The following is a 15,103-nucleotide window of genomic DNA, read 5'->3' on the forward strand; positions in this document are numbered from 1 at the left end:
ATTTTACCTCACTTTCTATACATGCTCCAGAATACTCATCTCTCGTTCACCAGGTCTTGGTTTCGTGAGATAAACAGTATGGCCACTAAGTTTCTCTGGGGTGGGCGGAGGCCCAGGCCGGCCCTGGCCCAATGCCGAATCCCGCCCTTCGATGGGGGCCTTGGGGTGACGAGCCTGTATCTCTACTATTTAGCGACTTGGCTCATTACGGTGCATGATTGGTTTAACGGCGGCTGGTCCGACCCGGCGTACTGTTTGGAACTGTACACCCTCGGTTTTTATACTAACCAGGGGATGCTGTACAGGGACACTGTTCCCCAAGCTCTCCCTGAGGTCACATGTGTAGTGCTCCTGGCCTGATGGGCCTCCCTCCGCCATACCGGCTGGACGGGCAAATTGACTCATTATACTCCCTTGTGGTGTGGCACCAGGCTCCGGGAGGTTGCTTCTCTCTCGGGATTCCAGCCCTGGGACCTCATTGGGATTTCCCTGCTGGGTGATGTTTGGAGTGGGACTCATTTGCGCTCCTTCCAAGAGTTACACTCTTCTCAGTTCATCCGATATCTTCAGCTACACCATGCCCTCCGCTCCTATATATCGGATGGCACTCTCTTGCTCGAATATAGCCCACCCGAAGCGCAGGTCATGACCGGCGACCTGGGGAGAGGAGGGATCTCTCGTATTTATCGTTCCCTTACAAATAACACTTCCACTTCCAACTCCCTATCTCAACTCCGGGACAAGTGGGAGGGTTGGCTTGGGGCCCTGGAGGACGCTGACTGGAGAGATGCCTTGATGGCTCCTAAAATAATTGCAAGGCTCCCACTAGTCCAAATATATTTCCTGCACACTGCCTATCTTACACCGCTGCGTCTCCACCGCACAGGGCTTTTACCTGATTCTTCCTGCCCCTGCTATCCTCACCCCCGGGCAGATTCTTACCCTATGGTGTGGATGTGTCCGGTGATTCAGGGGTACTGGGAATCCGTAACTGGGGAGGTCACGGAGGTCTTAGGCTGGGAGGTCCCCCATGATCCTACACATGTTATCCTGGGCATTACTGAGGGATTAGATGGCACCAGGGTGGAGTAGTTCTTCCTCAACACAGCACTGGTAGTGGCTAAGAGGGACATTGCAGCGCACTGGCTGAACACTGCTGCACCTGCATTGGTACGCTGGCACAGGGGGGTGGACTGGTGTGCCGCGCAGAAATGGCCTCTCTATGTGGCCAGACGTTGTACCAAGAAAATTTGTCTAATGAGGGGCAAGTGGGTTGGAGTGATAGAAGACTAAAATGGACTGATATGCTGTCCTGGTAATGGGTACGCCGCTATTAGCCCTATGTATGTCAATTCTTTCATGCTACTGTGATATGTTTGTATCTAAAATGAATAAAATTGGATATAAAAAAAAAATTCAAGATGAAACCCCTTACATTTTAACTTGGTTATGTGTAGTTTGTGATCGTAAACCTGTCTTTGCTGGGGATACAGCAACGTGGTGTTTGTGTATGACAGATATAGGGATAAAGGGGCGAGTGCTGCATGTTGTGCTGATTGTCAGTGAGACGTGGTTTATGCTGCTCTGGTGTGGTTTTGTCAAGGGCGGAGAGCTTGCTGACCTCCACGTGTGTATCTGGAAGTACAGGGATGTGTGTTATTGATTCTGATGCAGTGCACACTGCAGACCATTTCCCAGGGTGTGTATTAGTAATTCCGAAGCAGTGCACACTGCAGACTGACTCCCAGGGTGTGTGTTAGTGATTCTGATGCAGTGCACACTGCAGACTGACTTCCAGGGTGTGTGGTAGTGATTCTGAAGCAGTGCACACTGCAGAACGTCTCCCAGGGACTGTGTTTGTGATTCCGATGCAGTGCACACTGCAGACCGTCTCCCAGGGAGTGTGTTAGTGATTCCAATGCAGCGCACACTGCAGACCGACTACCATGGTGTGTGTTAGTGATTCTGAAGCAGTGCACACTGCAGACTGACTCCCAGGGTGTGTGGTAGTGATTCTGATGCAGTGCACACTGCAGACCGCCTCCCAGGATGTGTGTTAGTGATTCTGATGCAGTGCACACTGCAGACCGACACCCAGGATGTGTGTTAGTGATTCTGATGCAATGCACACTGCAGACCGACTCCCAAGGTGTGTCTTAGTAATTCCGAAGCAGTGCACACTGCAGACTGACTCCCAGGGTGTGTGGTAGTGATTCTGAAGCAGTGCAAACTGCAGACCGACTCCCAGGATGTGTGTTAGTGATTCCGAAGCAGTGCACACTGCAGACTGACTCCCAGGGTGTGTGTTAGTGATTCTGAAGCAGTGCACACTGCAGACTGACTTCCAGGGTGTGTGGTAGTGATTCCGAAGCAGTGCACACTGACTCCCAGGATGTGTGTTAGTGATTCCGAAGCAGTGCACACTGCAGACTGACTCCCAGGGTGTGTGTTAGTGATTCTGAAGCAGTGCACACTGCTGACTGACTTCCAGGGTGTGTGGTAGTGATTATGAAGCAGTGCAAACTGCAGACTGACTCCCAGGGTGTGTGTTAGTGATTCTGATGCAGTGCACACCACAGACCGACTCCCAGGATGTGTGTTAGTGATTCCGAAGCAGTGCACACTGCAGACTGACTCCCAGGGTGTTTGTTAGTGATTCTGAAGCAGTGCACACTGCTGACTGACTTCCAGGGTGTGTGGTAGTGATTATGAAGCAGTGCAAACTGCAGACTGACTCCCAGGGTGTGTGTTAGTGATTCTGATGCAGTGCACACTGCAGACTGACTTCCAGGGTGTGTGGTAGTGATTCCGAAGCAGTGCACACTGCAGACTGTTTCCCAGGATGTGTGTTAGTGATTCCGAAGCAGTGCACACTGCAGACTGACTCCCAGGGTGTGTGTTAGTGATTCTGAAGCAGTGCACACTGCAGACTGACTCCCAGGGTGTGTGTTAGTGATTCTGAAGCAGTGCACACTGCAGACTGACTTCCAGGGTGTGTGGTAGTGATTCCGAAGCAGTGCACACTGCAGACTGACTCCCAGGATGTGTGTTAGTGATTCCGAAGCAGTGCACACTGCAGACTGACTCCCAGGGTGTGTGTTAGTGATTCTGAAGCAGTGCACACTGCTGACTGACTTCCAGGGTGTGTGGTAGTGATTATGAAGCAGTGCAAACTGCAGACTGACTCCCAGGGTGTGTGTTAGTGATTCTGATGCAGTGCACACTGCAGACTGACTCCCAGGATGTGTTGCTTTCTTACCTGCACAGAACATGTTATTAGTGACTTTGATTTTGGTTGAGGCTTTGCAGGTTTCTTGGTCCACAATTGGCAGGTTGACCTGCTGTAGGATCTGGGGAAGGGCCTGCCCCCCTGAAGTCCAGGTCTCATGCAGGTTCCCCCAGCCGGACACGCGCCCTTTGTGTCGTTCCAGCATCAACCTGAAGGGTTTGAAAAGAAAGACATATTCTGTTAGTTTCAGTTCATCTAGAGTGTAATAGTTTGTGCCCAGGCACCCAGATTTTGGCTTTCCTATGTCCATCCTTTTGGGAGGATTGGCCATGGTCGAAGCGAAGGAGTTCACCACTGATAGATACTATATATATATATATATATACATGATGAGAGCTCCTTGGGGTTGGCTGCACGTGGCCATGTTTGTAGTTTTATTGGTGATAAACTGGCCTTGAGTTACATGATGGGAGCTCCTCAGGGTTGGCTGCACGTGGCTATGTTTGTTGTTTTACTGCTGAGAAACTGGCCTTGTGTTACATAATGGGAGCTCCGCAGGGTTGGCTGCATGTAGCCATGTTTGTTGTTTTATTGGTCAGAAACTGGCCTTTTATTACATGATGGGAGCTCCGCTGGGTTGGCTGCACGTGGCCATGTTTGTTGTTTTACTGGTGAAAAAATGGCCTTGTGTTACATGATGGGAGCTCCTCAGGGGTGGCTGCACTTGGCCATGTGTGTTGTTTTACTGGTGAGAAACTGGCCTTTTATTACATGATGGGAGCTCTGTGGGGTTGGCTGCATGTGGCCATGTTTGTTGTTTTACTGGTAAGAAACTGGCCTTGTGTTACATGATGGGAGCTACTCAGGGGTTGCTGCACGTGGACTTGTTATTTTATTGGTGAGAAACTGGCCTTGTATTACATGATGCGAGCTCCTTGGGGTTGGCTGCACATGGCCATGTTTGTTGTTTTACTGCTGAGAAACTGGCCTTGTGTTACATAAAAGGAGCTCTTCGGGGTTGCCTACATGTGGCCATGTTTGTTTTACTGGTGAGAAACTGGCCTAGTGTTACATGATGGGAGCTCCTCAGGGGTGGCTGCAATTGGCCATGTTTGTTGTTTTACTGGTGAGAAACTGGCCTTTTATCACATGATGGGGGATCCGCGGGGTTGGCTGCATGTGGCCATGTTTGTTGTTTTACTGGTGAGAAACTGGCCTTGTGTTACATGATGAGAACTCCTTAGGGGTCGCTGCACGTGGACTTGTTATTTTATTGGTGACAAACTGGCCTTGTGTTACATGATGAGAGCTCCTCAGGGGTGGCTGCACGTAAACTTGTTATTTTATTGGTGATAAACTGGTCTTGTATTACATGATGGGAGCTCCTCTGGGTTGGCTGCACGTGGCCATGTTTGTTGTTTTACTGGTGAGAACCTGGCCTTTTATTACATGATGGGAGCTCCGCCTGGTGGCTGCATGTGGCCATGTTTGTTGTTTTACTGGTGAGAAACTGGCCTTGTGTTACATGATGGGAGCTCCTCAGGGGTGGCTGCGCTTGGCAATGTTTGTTGTTTTACTGGTGAGAAACTGGCCTTTTATTACATGATGGGAGCTCCGCGGTGTTGGCTGCATGTGGCCATGTTTGTTGTTTTACTGGTGAGAAACTGGCCTTGTGTTACATAATGGGAGCACTTCGGGGTTGGCTGCATGTTGCCATGTTTGTTGTTTTACTGGTGAGAAACTGGCCTTTTATTACATGATGGGAGCTCCGCTGGGTTGGCTGCACGTGGACTTGTTATTTTATTTGTGAGAAACTGGCCTTGTATTACATGATGGGAGCTCCTCTGGGTTGACTGCACGTAGCCATGTTTGTTGTTTTACTGCTGAGAAACTGGCCTTGTGTTACATAATGGCAGCTCTTTTGGGTTGGCTGCATGTGGCCATGTTTGTTGTTTTACTGGTGAGAAACTGGCCTTTTATTACATGATGGGAGCTCTGCTGGGTTGGCTGCAGGTGACCATGTTTGTTGTTTTACTAGTGAGAAACTGGCCTTTTATTACATGTTGGGAGCTCTTCGGGGTTGGCTTCATGTGGCCATGTTTGTTGTTTTACTGGTGAGAAACTGGCCTTTTCTTACATGATGGGAGCTCCGCTGGGTTGGCTGCATGTGGCCATGTTTGTTGTTTTACTGGTGAGAAACTGGCCTTTTATTACATGACATGATGGGAGCTCCGCAGGGTTGGCTGCATGTGGCCATGTTTGTTGTTTTACTACTGAGAAACTGGCCTTGTATTACATAATGGGAGCTCTTCGGGGTTGGCTGCGAGTAGCCATGTTTGTTGTTTTACTGGTGAGAAACTGGCCTTTTATTACATGAAGGAAGCTCCGCGGGGTTGGCTGCATGTGGCCATGTTTGTTGTTTTACTGGTGAGAAACTGGCCTTGTGTTACATGATGTGAACTCCTCAGGGGTCGCTGCACGTGGACTTGTTTTTTTATTGGTGACAAACTGGCCTTTTGTTACATGATGAGAGCTCCTCAGGGGTGGCTGCACGTGGACTTGTTATTTTATTGGTGATAAACTGGTCTTGTATTACATGATGGGAGCTCCTCGGGGTTGGCTGCACGTGGCCATGTTTGTTGTTTTACTGCTGAGAAACTGGCCCTGTGTTACATAATGGGAGCTCTTCGGGTTTGGCTGCATGTGCCCATGTTTGTTGTTTTACTGGTGAGAACCTGGCCTTTTATTACATGATGGGAGCTCCGCCTGGTGGCTGCATGTGGCCATGTTTGTTGTTTTACTGGTGAGAAACTGGCCTTGTGTTACATGATGGGAGCTCCTCAGGGGTGGCTGCACTTGGCCATGTTTGTTGTTTTACTGGTGAGAAACTGGCCTTTTATTACATGATGGGAGATCTGCTGGGTTGGCTGCAGTTGGCCATGTTTGTTGTTTTATTGGTGAGAAACTGGCCTCATGTTACATGATGGGAGCTCCTCAGGGGTGGCTGCATGTGGCCATGTTTGTTGTTTTACTGCTGAGAAACTGGCCTTGTGTTACATAATGGGAGCTCCTCGGAGTTGGCTGCATGTGGCCATGTTTGTTTTTTTACTGGTGAGAAACTGGCCTTTTATTACAAGATGGAAGCTCGGCGGGGGTTGGCTGCACTTGGCCATGTTTGTTGTTTTACTGGTGAGAAACTGGCCTTGTGTTACATGATGGGAGCTCCTCAGGGGTGGCTGCACTTGGCCATGTTTGTAGTTTTACTGGTGAGAAACTGGCCTTTTATTACATGATGGGAGCTCCGCAGAGTTGGCTGCATGTGGCCATGTTTGTTGTTTTACTGCTGAGAAACTGGCCTTGTGTTACATGAAGGGAGCTCCTCGGAGTTGGCTGCATGTGGCCATGTTTGTTGTTGTACTGGTGAGAAACTGGCCTTTTATTACATGATGGGAGCTCTTCGGGTTGGCTGCGAGTGGCCATGTTTGTTGTTTTACTGGTGAGAAACTTGCTTTTTATTACATGATGGGAGCTCCGCGGGGTTGGCTGCATGTGGCCCTGTTTGTTGTTTTACCGGTGAGAAACTGACCTTGTGTTACATGATGAGAACTCCTCAGGGATCGCTGCACGTGGACTTGTTATTTTATTGTTGACAAACTGGCCTTGTGTTACTTGATGGGAGCTCCTCAGGGGTGGCTGCACGTGGCCTTGTTTGTTGTTCTACTGGTGAGAAACTGGCCTTTTATTACATGATGGGAGCTCCTCAGGGTTGGCTGCACGTGGCCATGTTTGTTGTTTTACTGCTGAGAAACTGGCCTTGTTTTACATAATGGGAGCTCTTTTGGGTTGGCTGCACGTGGCCATGTTTGTTGTTTTACTGCTGAGAAACTGGCCTTGTTTTACATAATGGGAGCTCTTTTGGGTTGGCTGCATGTGGCCATGTGTGTTGTTTTACTGGTGAGAAACTGGCCTTTTATTACATGATGGGAGCTCCGCAGAGTTGGCTGCATGTGGCCATGTTTGTTGTTTTACTGCTGAGAAACTGGCCTTGTGTTACATGAAGGGAGCTCCTCGGAGTTGGCTGCATGTGGCCATGTTTGTTGTTGTACTGGTGAGAAACTGGCCTTTTATTACATGATGGGAGCTCTTCGGGTTGGCTGCGAGTGGCCATGTTTGTTGTTTTACTGGTGAGAAACTTGCTTTTTATTACATGATGGGAGCTCCGCGGGGTTGGCTGCATGTGGCCCTGTTTGTTGTTTTACCGGTGAGAAACTGGCCTTGTGTTACATGATGAGAACTCCTCAGGGATCGCTGCACGTGGACTTGTTATTTTATTGTTGACAAACTGGCCTTGTGTTACTTGATGGGAGCTCCTCAGGGGTGGCTGCACGTGGCCTTGTTTGTTGTTCTACTGGTGAGAAACTGGCCTTTTATTACATGATGGGAGCTCCTCAGGGTTGGCTGCACGTGGCCATGTTTGTTGTTTTACTGCTGAGAAACTGGCCTTGTGTTACATAATGGGAGCTACTCAGGGTTGACTGCATGTGGCTATGTTTGTTGTTTTACTGCTGAGAAACTGGCCTTGTATTACATGATGGGAGCTCCTCTGGGTTGGCTGCATGTGGCCATGTTTGTTGTTTTACTGGTGAGAAACTGGCCTTGTATTACATGATGGGAGCTCCGCTGGGTTGGCTGCATGTGGCCATGTTTGTTGTTTTACTGCTGAGAAACTGGCCTTGTATTACATGATGGGAGCTCCGCGGGGTTGGCTTCATGTGGCCATGTTTGTTGTTTTACTGATGAGAAACTGGCCTTGTGTTACATGATGGGAGCTCCTCGGGGTTGGCTGCATGTGGCTATGTTTGTTGTTTTACTGGTGCGAAACTGGCCTTTTATTACATGATGGGAGCTCCGCGGGGTTGGCTGCATGTAGCCATGTTTGTTGTTTTACTGGTGAGAAACTGGCCTTGTGTTACATGATGGGAGCTCCGCTGGGTTGGCTGCATGTGGCCATGTTTGTTGTTTTACTGCTGAGAAACTGGCCTTTTATTACATGATGGGAGCTCCGCGGGGTTGGCTTCATGTGGCCATGTTTGTTGTTTTACTGATGAGAAACTGGCCTTGTGTTACATGATGGGAGCTCCTCGGGGTTGGCTGCATGTGGCTATGTTTGTTGTTTTACTGGTGCGAAACTGGCCTTTTATTACATGATGGGAGCTCCGCGGGGTTGGCTGCACTTGGCCATGTTTTCTGTTTCACTGGTGAGAAACTGGCCTTTTATTACATGATGGGAGCTCTTCGGGGTTGGCTGCATGTGGCCATGTGTGTTGTTCTACTGGTGAGAAACTGGCCTTTTATTACCATGATGGGAGCTCCTCAGGGGTGGCTGCACGTGGACTAGTTATTTTACTGGTGAGAAACTGGCCTTGTGTTACATGATGGGAGCTCCTTGGGGTGGACTGCACGGAGCCATGTTTGGTATTTTACCGGTGAGAAACTGGCCTTGTGTTATTGCAGCAATGGCCTGGCAGCTTTTGGTAAGACTGCACCTAAACCAACTCTGGTACAAAAAGTGAGGAATTTTGGGCAGGATCGTCGACTTAAAAATGTCCTCTGGGTGCCCAAATTCAGACATTCACATCAACCAAAGACACAGAATGGACCTCACCCGATGCCCAATGACATCTGGCACAGACCCTTAGAATAGACACAAATCAGGACTTCAACGTAATCAGATAAAATATTACGGCAACCACAGCAAAATTATGTTTACAGCTCAACAAAGGAGACCATATGAAGACAAGGCACTGACTGACAACGGGACACACGATGGTCAAATCTCCCAGCGCATATTTACTAGTGAAGGAGCTAAGATGTTAGGATTCCCAGCCACTACACCGCAGTCCGATGCCAGTGTACCCCGAAAGTGTCACATGCATAGCTTGGGCGTTCAGGAAACAACAAACCATAAATTTCAGCCGCTGCTGTCAAAGACAATATCTCAGACTGCAAGGGAACATCTGGGCCCGTGTTACAGATATGATGCACTTTCCATGTTTGTGCGACGGCGCACCTCTAAACTGGTGCGCTGGGTGCAAACATGGAAGGTGCGCTGCCCACAGTGCAGCACATTCAAGAGAAACAACATAACGTGTATTTATAAAGTGCACATTCACCCAAGGGTATCTTAGCACTGAATAACAGATGTTTTATTCTTACGTAACTCAGGGGTACTCATTTTATCAACCTCAGAAGGATGAAAGGCTAAGTGGACAAACTGGAAGTTGAACCTGTGACCATGAGATCAAACACAGGTGCCTACAGTGGATGCATTATTCCACTAAGCCACCAGACCTGGAGTTTAAAAGCTGCTCCGTGTTTATCTGTGCAGGCAGCAACCCGCCTGCAGTTTTTGAGAGGGAGTAGGGATCCCCTTGCAGGCGAGTGCAGTGAGTGAAAGCACCCGCCTGCCTGGGGATGTCTCGGGGGTCCATGGGACACCCTTTCATCTCTTTGGAGGGCTGCATTCAGAAGGAGCACTGAAAGTGTACTACCAGTTTGTGGTGCACTTTCAGTTGGTAATACGGCACAGGGGCAGAGGCAAAGAGACTCCTTCATTTGCATGGGGCTACGCCTCCATGCAAATCAGGGAACTCCTTCTAACAATAGTGCTGGCGCTAAATGTATGCCAATGCTATCTGCGGCCCCTTCTGTAATACCAAAGTGCCCCGAGGCCGCATAAAACAGGTGCAAACGCCCTTTGCCTCCAGTGTACTTGTGTAATACGGCCCCTTACCTTCAGCACACTGTGAGATTAAGGCTGTTCGCCTCTCATTGTCGTGAGTGGAATTTGTGTATGTATTGTCTCTACACGCTTCCCTCTCTGTGTACGGGGATCAGCACATTCTTTTAGAAGATTATTTGTTGTCCCAGGGTACCATATACTACCATGATCTTTTGGCTGGTTCCTCAGCACCAGAATGCCTGCTAAGTGCGTAAAAGGGCACTTTATAAATAAATAGTGCCAGTCTGGGGTCCGGCTCAGATTTGAAAACCTCTCAGTCATTTCTTTTCTGATGGACACTTCTAACTGCAGCTTCCTCACCTTGTGAGTCTCCCCAAGTGCCAGACTAGATCCAGAGCCTCTAGTTATATCTCCTGGTGCCGATAGGTGGCACCATTGGCTTCAGTTAGGACTCAGTCCTGCCGCCAAACATGCCAACATGGAGCCGCGTATATGGCCATACCTGTGCTTGACAGCATGGGCTATATTATGGAAAAAGCTCAGGGGGCACAATGGGCATGTGCACCTGCTTTGTGCCCCCCTGGGGCACTTGGTATTGCAGAAACAGCTGCAGACGCTTGTGCGGCCCTGTCTGAGAGAGTCAGTTAGTTATAGATTCCTTACCTTTAGAATTACCCCCAGGCATTAGACTGGATCAAGGGAATTTTTTTTAGCAGTACCACTGCACGTCGGTGGGTGGCGTTGGTTGACTCCGCATCTGTCGTCGGCGTCGTGGTCTCCAGAATGATGTCACGGTGCCTACTTACACGCCGCTCCTGCACGCGGATGTCAGTTCTTTCTTTTTCCTTGCCAGCTTAGCGCAGATCCGGAGAGGGCTACCTCTTTAGTCACTTATTGACTAAAATTTTTCGAATTGTTGTCAACTTCCTTTTCAAGTCTTCAACTCCTGGTGTCCAAGGTATGACTCATCGTCGGACTGGCTTCAAGCCTTGCGAGGCCTGTCACAGGTTGATGTCTGTGACAGACCCGCATCTTGTGTGCTTTTGGTATCCGATAGAGACTTCTAGCTTCAGATTCCTTACGTTTGAATTTCCCAGGCGTCAGGCTGGATCCGGAAATGTTTGCTAAGCAATCCTCCTTGCGCGTGACGTCGTGTTGCTCCATTCGGCTCTGCGTGTCGTCAATGACGTCGGTAGCGTCGGTTATGACGTTGCGGTGCCTACATAGGCGCCACCCAGGTGCGCAGACGTCAGTTCTTTTCTTTCTGCGTCGATCCGGGAAGAACTACGCCTCTGCCGCTTTTTGGCAGACTTTTTTCTCGACTTTTGTCGAAATTTTGGACGACTTCATGTGCGAGGTAGGAAGAGAGATTTTAAACCGTGCGGAACTTGTTTCCGCACGATTTCAGGGGTTCTGATCCCCACCGCGTATGTCCGTGGTGTCTTGAACGCGCCACAATTCGAAGTCGTGTTCAGACTGTCAGACGATGGCTCCGAATACCTTGAGGGAGTGGGCATTGATGTTGCTTGCGGTCCGGCAGTCGACACCGTTAAGCGAGACTCCGAGGAGGTCACGATCCCGTTCAAAGAAGAGGAGGTCGTGGGATCACTCTCGGAGCCCTAAGTCCTCTTCCTCCCATTCAAGGTCATCTGGACGATCCGGGAAGAGGCACAAGAAGAAGAAGTCCAAGTTCACCTCAACTGGCATCCATCATCGAGAGAGGTAAGGAGCACGGTTCTGCGAAGCCGGAGCCAGAGTCAACTTTGCGCCTCCCTCTATTTCTGGGAGCCGGAGCGACTTTCTCTCAAATTAAGGATTTTTACGAGGCCATGCGCCTGCTTATTTGAGAGGAACGACCTCGTTGGTGAGCCCTCGAGTCCTGCGGGGTTGGATGGGACTCCATTGGATTCAACGTCGTCGGCTTCGGCCCCCGTGCCGTTGGGGCCTTAGGGGTCCTATCTCGGATCCGGTTAGACGCCGGATGAACCAACGCGACCTTACCCAACATCAGCGTCGCTGGCGGCTGTCCGTGACACAAGCCTCATCCTCGATGACACGGAGCCGGAACGGCGTCGTTCAATGCCGATTCCGACGTCGACAAAACCCAGGGGTTCTATGTTGTCGCCTGAGCCCTTTGTGGACGTACTAGGCTCAGGAGAGGAATGGAAGGACTCTTTAGAGAACCAGGATGTCTCTGAGGAGACTATGGACTGGTATGGGGATCTTGGGGAAGCCAGTGGTCTGGATACTTCCCCAGACACTGGCATGCTCTCTCCACCTACAGTGACTATGGAGGAGGGGGAGTCCTATGCTATGGTGGTTAAAAGAGCAGCTGAGGTCCTAGGACTGGAGCTACCCTCAGTGCAGGTCAGGACTAATTTCCTGACCGAAGTGCTTCATCCTGGGGCTTCCACCTCTGAACCCCTTTTTCCCTTTAATGAGGCATGTATGGACGTCCTACTAGGAACTTTGCCCAAACCTAGCACAGGGGCTCATGTGAACGGGACAATTGCATACCGCCATCGCCCAGCACCGGGCGACTTAATGTTCCTAAGCCAACACCCCACCCCAGAAAGTTTGGTGGTACAGGCCTCTACTTCCCAGGGCGCATTCCCTTCCGCCACTCCAGATAGACAATCCAGAGACTGGACTCTTTGGGGAAGAAGATGTTTTCTTCCTCCAGTCTGGCATTGCGGTCGGTGAATACAGCATGCTTATTGGGCCTTTTCTCCCACTCTCTTTGGGAGACGGTTGCGCAAGTGCTGCCACAAGTCCCTAGAGAGGCCCGGGCGGTGCTCTCGCAGGATGTCGAGGACGGGAGAGATGCAGCTAAATTCCCATTCGGTGTGGTTTGGATACGACCATTTCACTGGGCAGGTCTATTTCAACAACAGTGGCCTTGAGGCACCCCATCTGACTTCATACATCTGGCTTCTTGGGGATGTCCAAGCCAATTTGATGGACATGCCCTTTGATGGAACCCGCCATTTTTGGGAAAAGGCTGACTCTGCCCTGGTCAGGTTCAAGGATTTGCGAGCTATGGCAGATCCTTGGGCCTCTTCTCCACTACTCATGGTCAGTCTTCCTTTCACCCCTTTGGTGACAATGGAAAGGGTTTCCAGCCGCGTCAGCCCTATCCTAGCCACCGTCCCGCACAGACTACCCAAGCTGTGCATGGACGTGGACCCAGTACATTCCGTCATCGGAATAGAGGTCAGAAGTCGTCTGCCACACTGCCCCCAGCAGCCGCAGCCTCCAATTACTCCTAGACTGATTCTGCAGGACCACACTACTCCAGTGGGTGGGAGAATTCATCATTATCTTCCCCGCTGGAGCTCTCTAACAAAAGACAAGTGGGTCTTGCAGATTGTCCAGGAGGGCATTATCTTCCTTTCCTTTCTTTTACTCCTACTATTCTGCCAAGTCACGAACGGCTGGCTGAGGATCACTTAAAACTGCTCCAAGAGGAAGTTATGGCTCTTTTGGCCAAAGGAGCTATAGAAAGGTTTCCAGTTTCAGAAGTAGGCAGTGGCTGTTTTTCCTGCTAATTTCTGATTCTGAAGAACAACAAGGGACTTCAGCCCATTTCGGGTCTTCGGACCGTCAATCTCTTCCTCAAAAAGGAGAAATTCAAAATGCTCACATTGGCTCAAGTCTTGTCTGACTTAAACCAAGGAGACTGGATGGTAGCGCTGGACCTGCAGGATGCCTATTTTCACATTCCCATCCTGTCGGGCCACAGACATTACCTATGGTTCAAGGTAGGCCATGAGCACTTTCAGTTTACCGTGCTCCCCTTCGGCCTTACCAGTGCCCCTCGGGAGTTCACCAAGGTGATGGCGGTGGTTGCAGCACATCTGTGCAGGTTAGGGGTTTCAGTCTTCCCCTACCTCGACGACTGGCTGTTGAAGGCGTCCTCGCCCCAGGCAATCGTCTTCCATCTTCAGACTACGGCGAACCTCCTACATTCTCTGGAGTTCTCTATAAATGTGCGGAAGTCACACCTGACTCCTTCTCAGACGCTTCCTGTCATCGGAGCTGTTCTGGACACAGTGCAGTTTCGGGCTTATCCTCCCAAGCAGTGAGTCCAGAATATTCAGGTTATGATTCCGATATTTCAGCCTCTATCCTAGATTTCGGTGTGGTTGACCCTGAGGCTGTTGGGCCTCATGGCCTCCTGCATCCTGTTGGTAAGACACGCGAGATGGCGTATGCGGGCTCTGCACTGGGACTTGAAGTTCCAATGGGCACAGCATCAGGGGAATCTCACCAACATGGTTCAGATCTCGGAAGGAACTTCAAAGGATCTGCAGTGGTGGTTAACAAAACGCGATTGGGTCAAAGGCAGACCTCTCTCCCTTCCCCAACCGGATTTCACAATCGTAACGGATGCGTCACTTCTGGGATCGGGCGGCCACTTTGGAGAGATGAAGATCAGGGGTCTCTGGTCTCAGCCGGAGATGGGGCTCCACATAAACGTGTTGGAGCTCCCAGCTATTTGCTTGGCATTGAAAGCATGTCTTCCCTCTGTCAAGGGGACGTTGGTGCAGGTATTCACAGACAACACCACTGCCATGTGGTACTACAACAAGCTAGGCAGGGTGGGGTCATGGACCCTTTTTTGAGAGGCCCTGTGTCTCTGGATGTGGCTGGAACATCAGGCCATAACCCTGGTGGTTCAACACCTGGCAGGTTCTCTGAACGCCAGGGCAGACGATCTCAGCCGTCGATGCCTAGTGGATCACGAATGGCATCTCCAATCGGAGGTGGCACAAGGTCTCTTTCAGCAGTGGGGAGAACCTTGGTTAGATTTGTTTGCCTACGGAGCGAATGCGCAATGTCAGCAGTACTGCGCGCTGGAGTTTCCAAGGCGGCTATCACTCCGCGACACGTTTCGTCACGAGTGGAGCTCAGTCAGGCCTGTTGTACGCCTTTCTGCCCATACCACTCCTGCCCAGGGTTCTGAAGAAGATCAGGAGCGACCAGGCCCAAGTCATCCTTGTGGCGCCGGACTGGGCAAGGAGAGTCTGGTATCCAGAGCTTCTGAGCATGAGTGCCGATCCTCCGTCAGGCTGCCCCTTCGGGAGGAGGGGAGGTTTCTCCACCCGAACCTGTCAACTCTGCGCCTTCAT

The 15,103-nt window shown here is 50.3% G+C and overlaps 1 protein-coding gene across 1 annotated transcript in view; it reads right to left on the bottom strand.

Moving 5' to 3' along the window:
* Positions 1–15,103, bottom strand: part of F2 (coagulation factor II, thrombin) — a 287,050-nt gene that overhangs the window by 35,628 nt on the left and 236,319 nt on the right. Inside the window, exon 12 of the mRNA XM_085646657.1 lies at positions 3,260–3,438. Coding sequence (XP_085502783.1) covers positions 3,260–3,438 — 179 coding nt within the window. The remainder of the gene's footprint in view (positions 1–3,259; positions 3,439–15,103) is intronic.

This window comes from Triturus cristatus, chromosome 3_1 (assembly GCF_964204655.1).
Source record: "Triturus cristatus chromosome 3_1, aTriCri1.1, whole genome shotgun sequence".
NCBI classification, from domain to species: domain Eukaryota; kingdom Metazoa; phylum Chordata; class Amphibia; order Caudata; family Salamandridae; genus Triturus; species Triturus cristatus.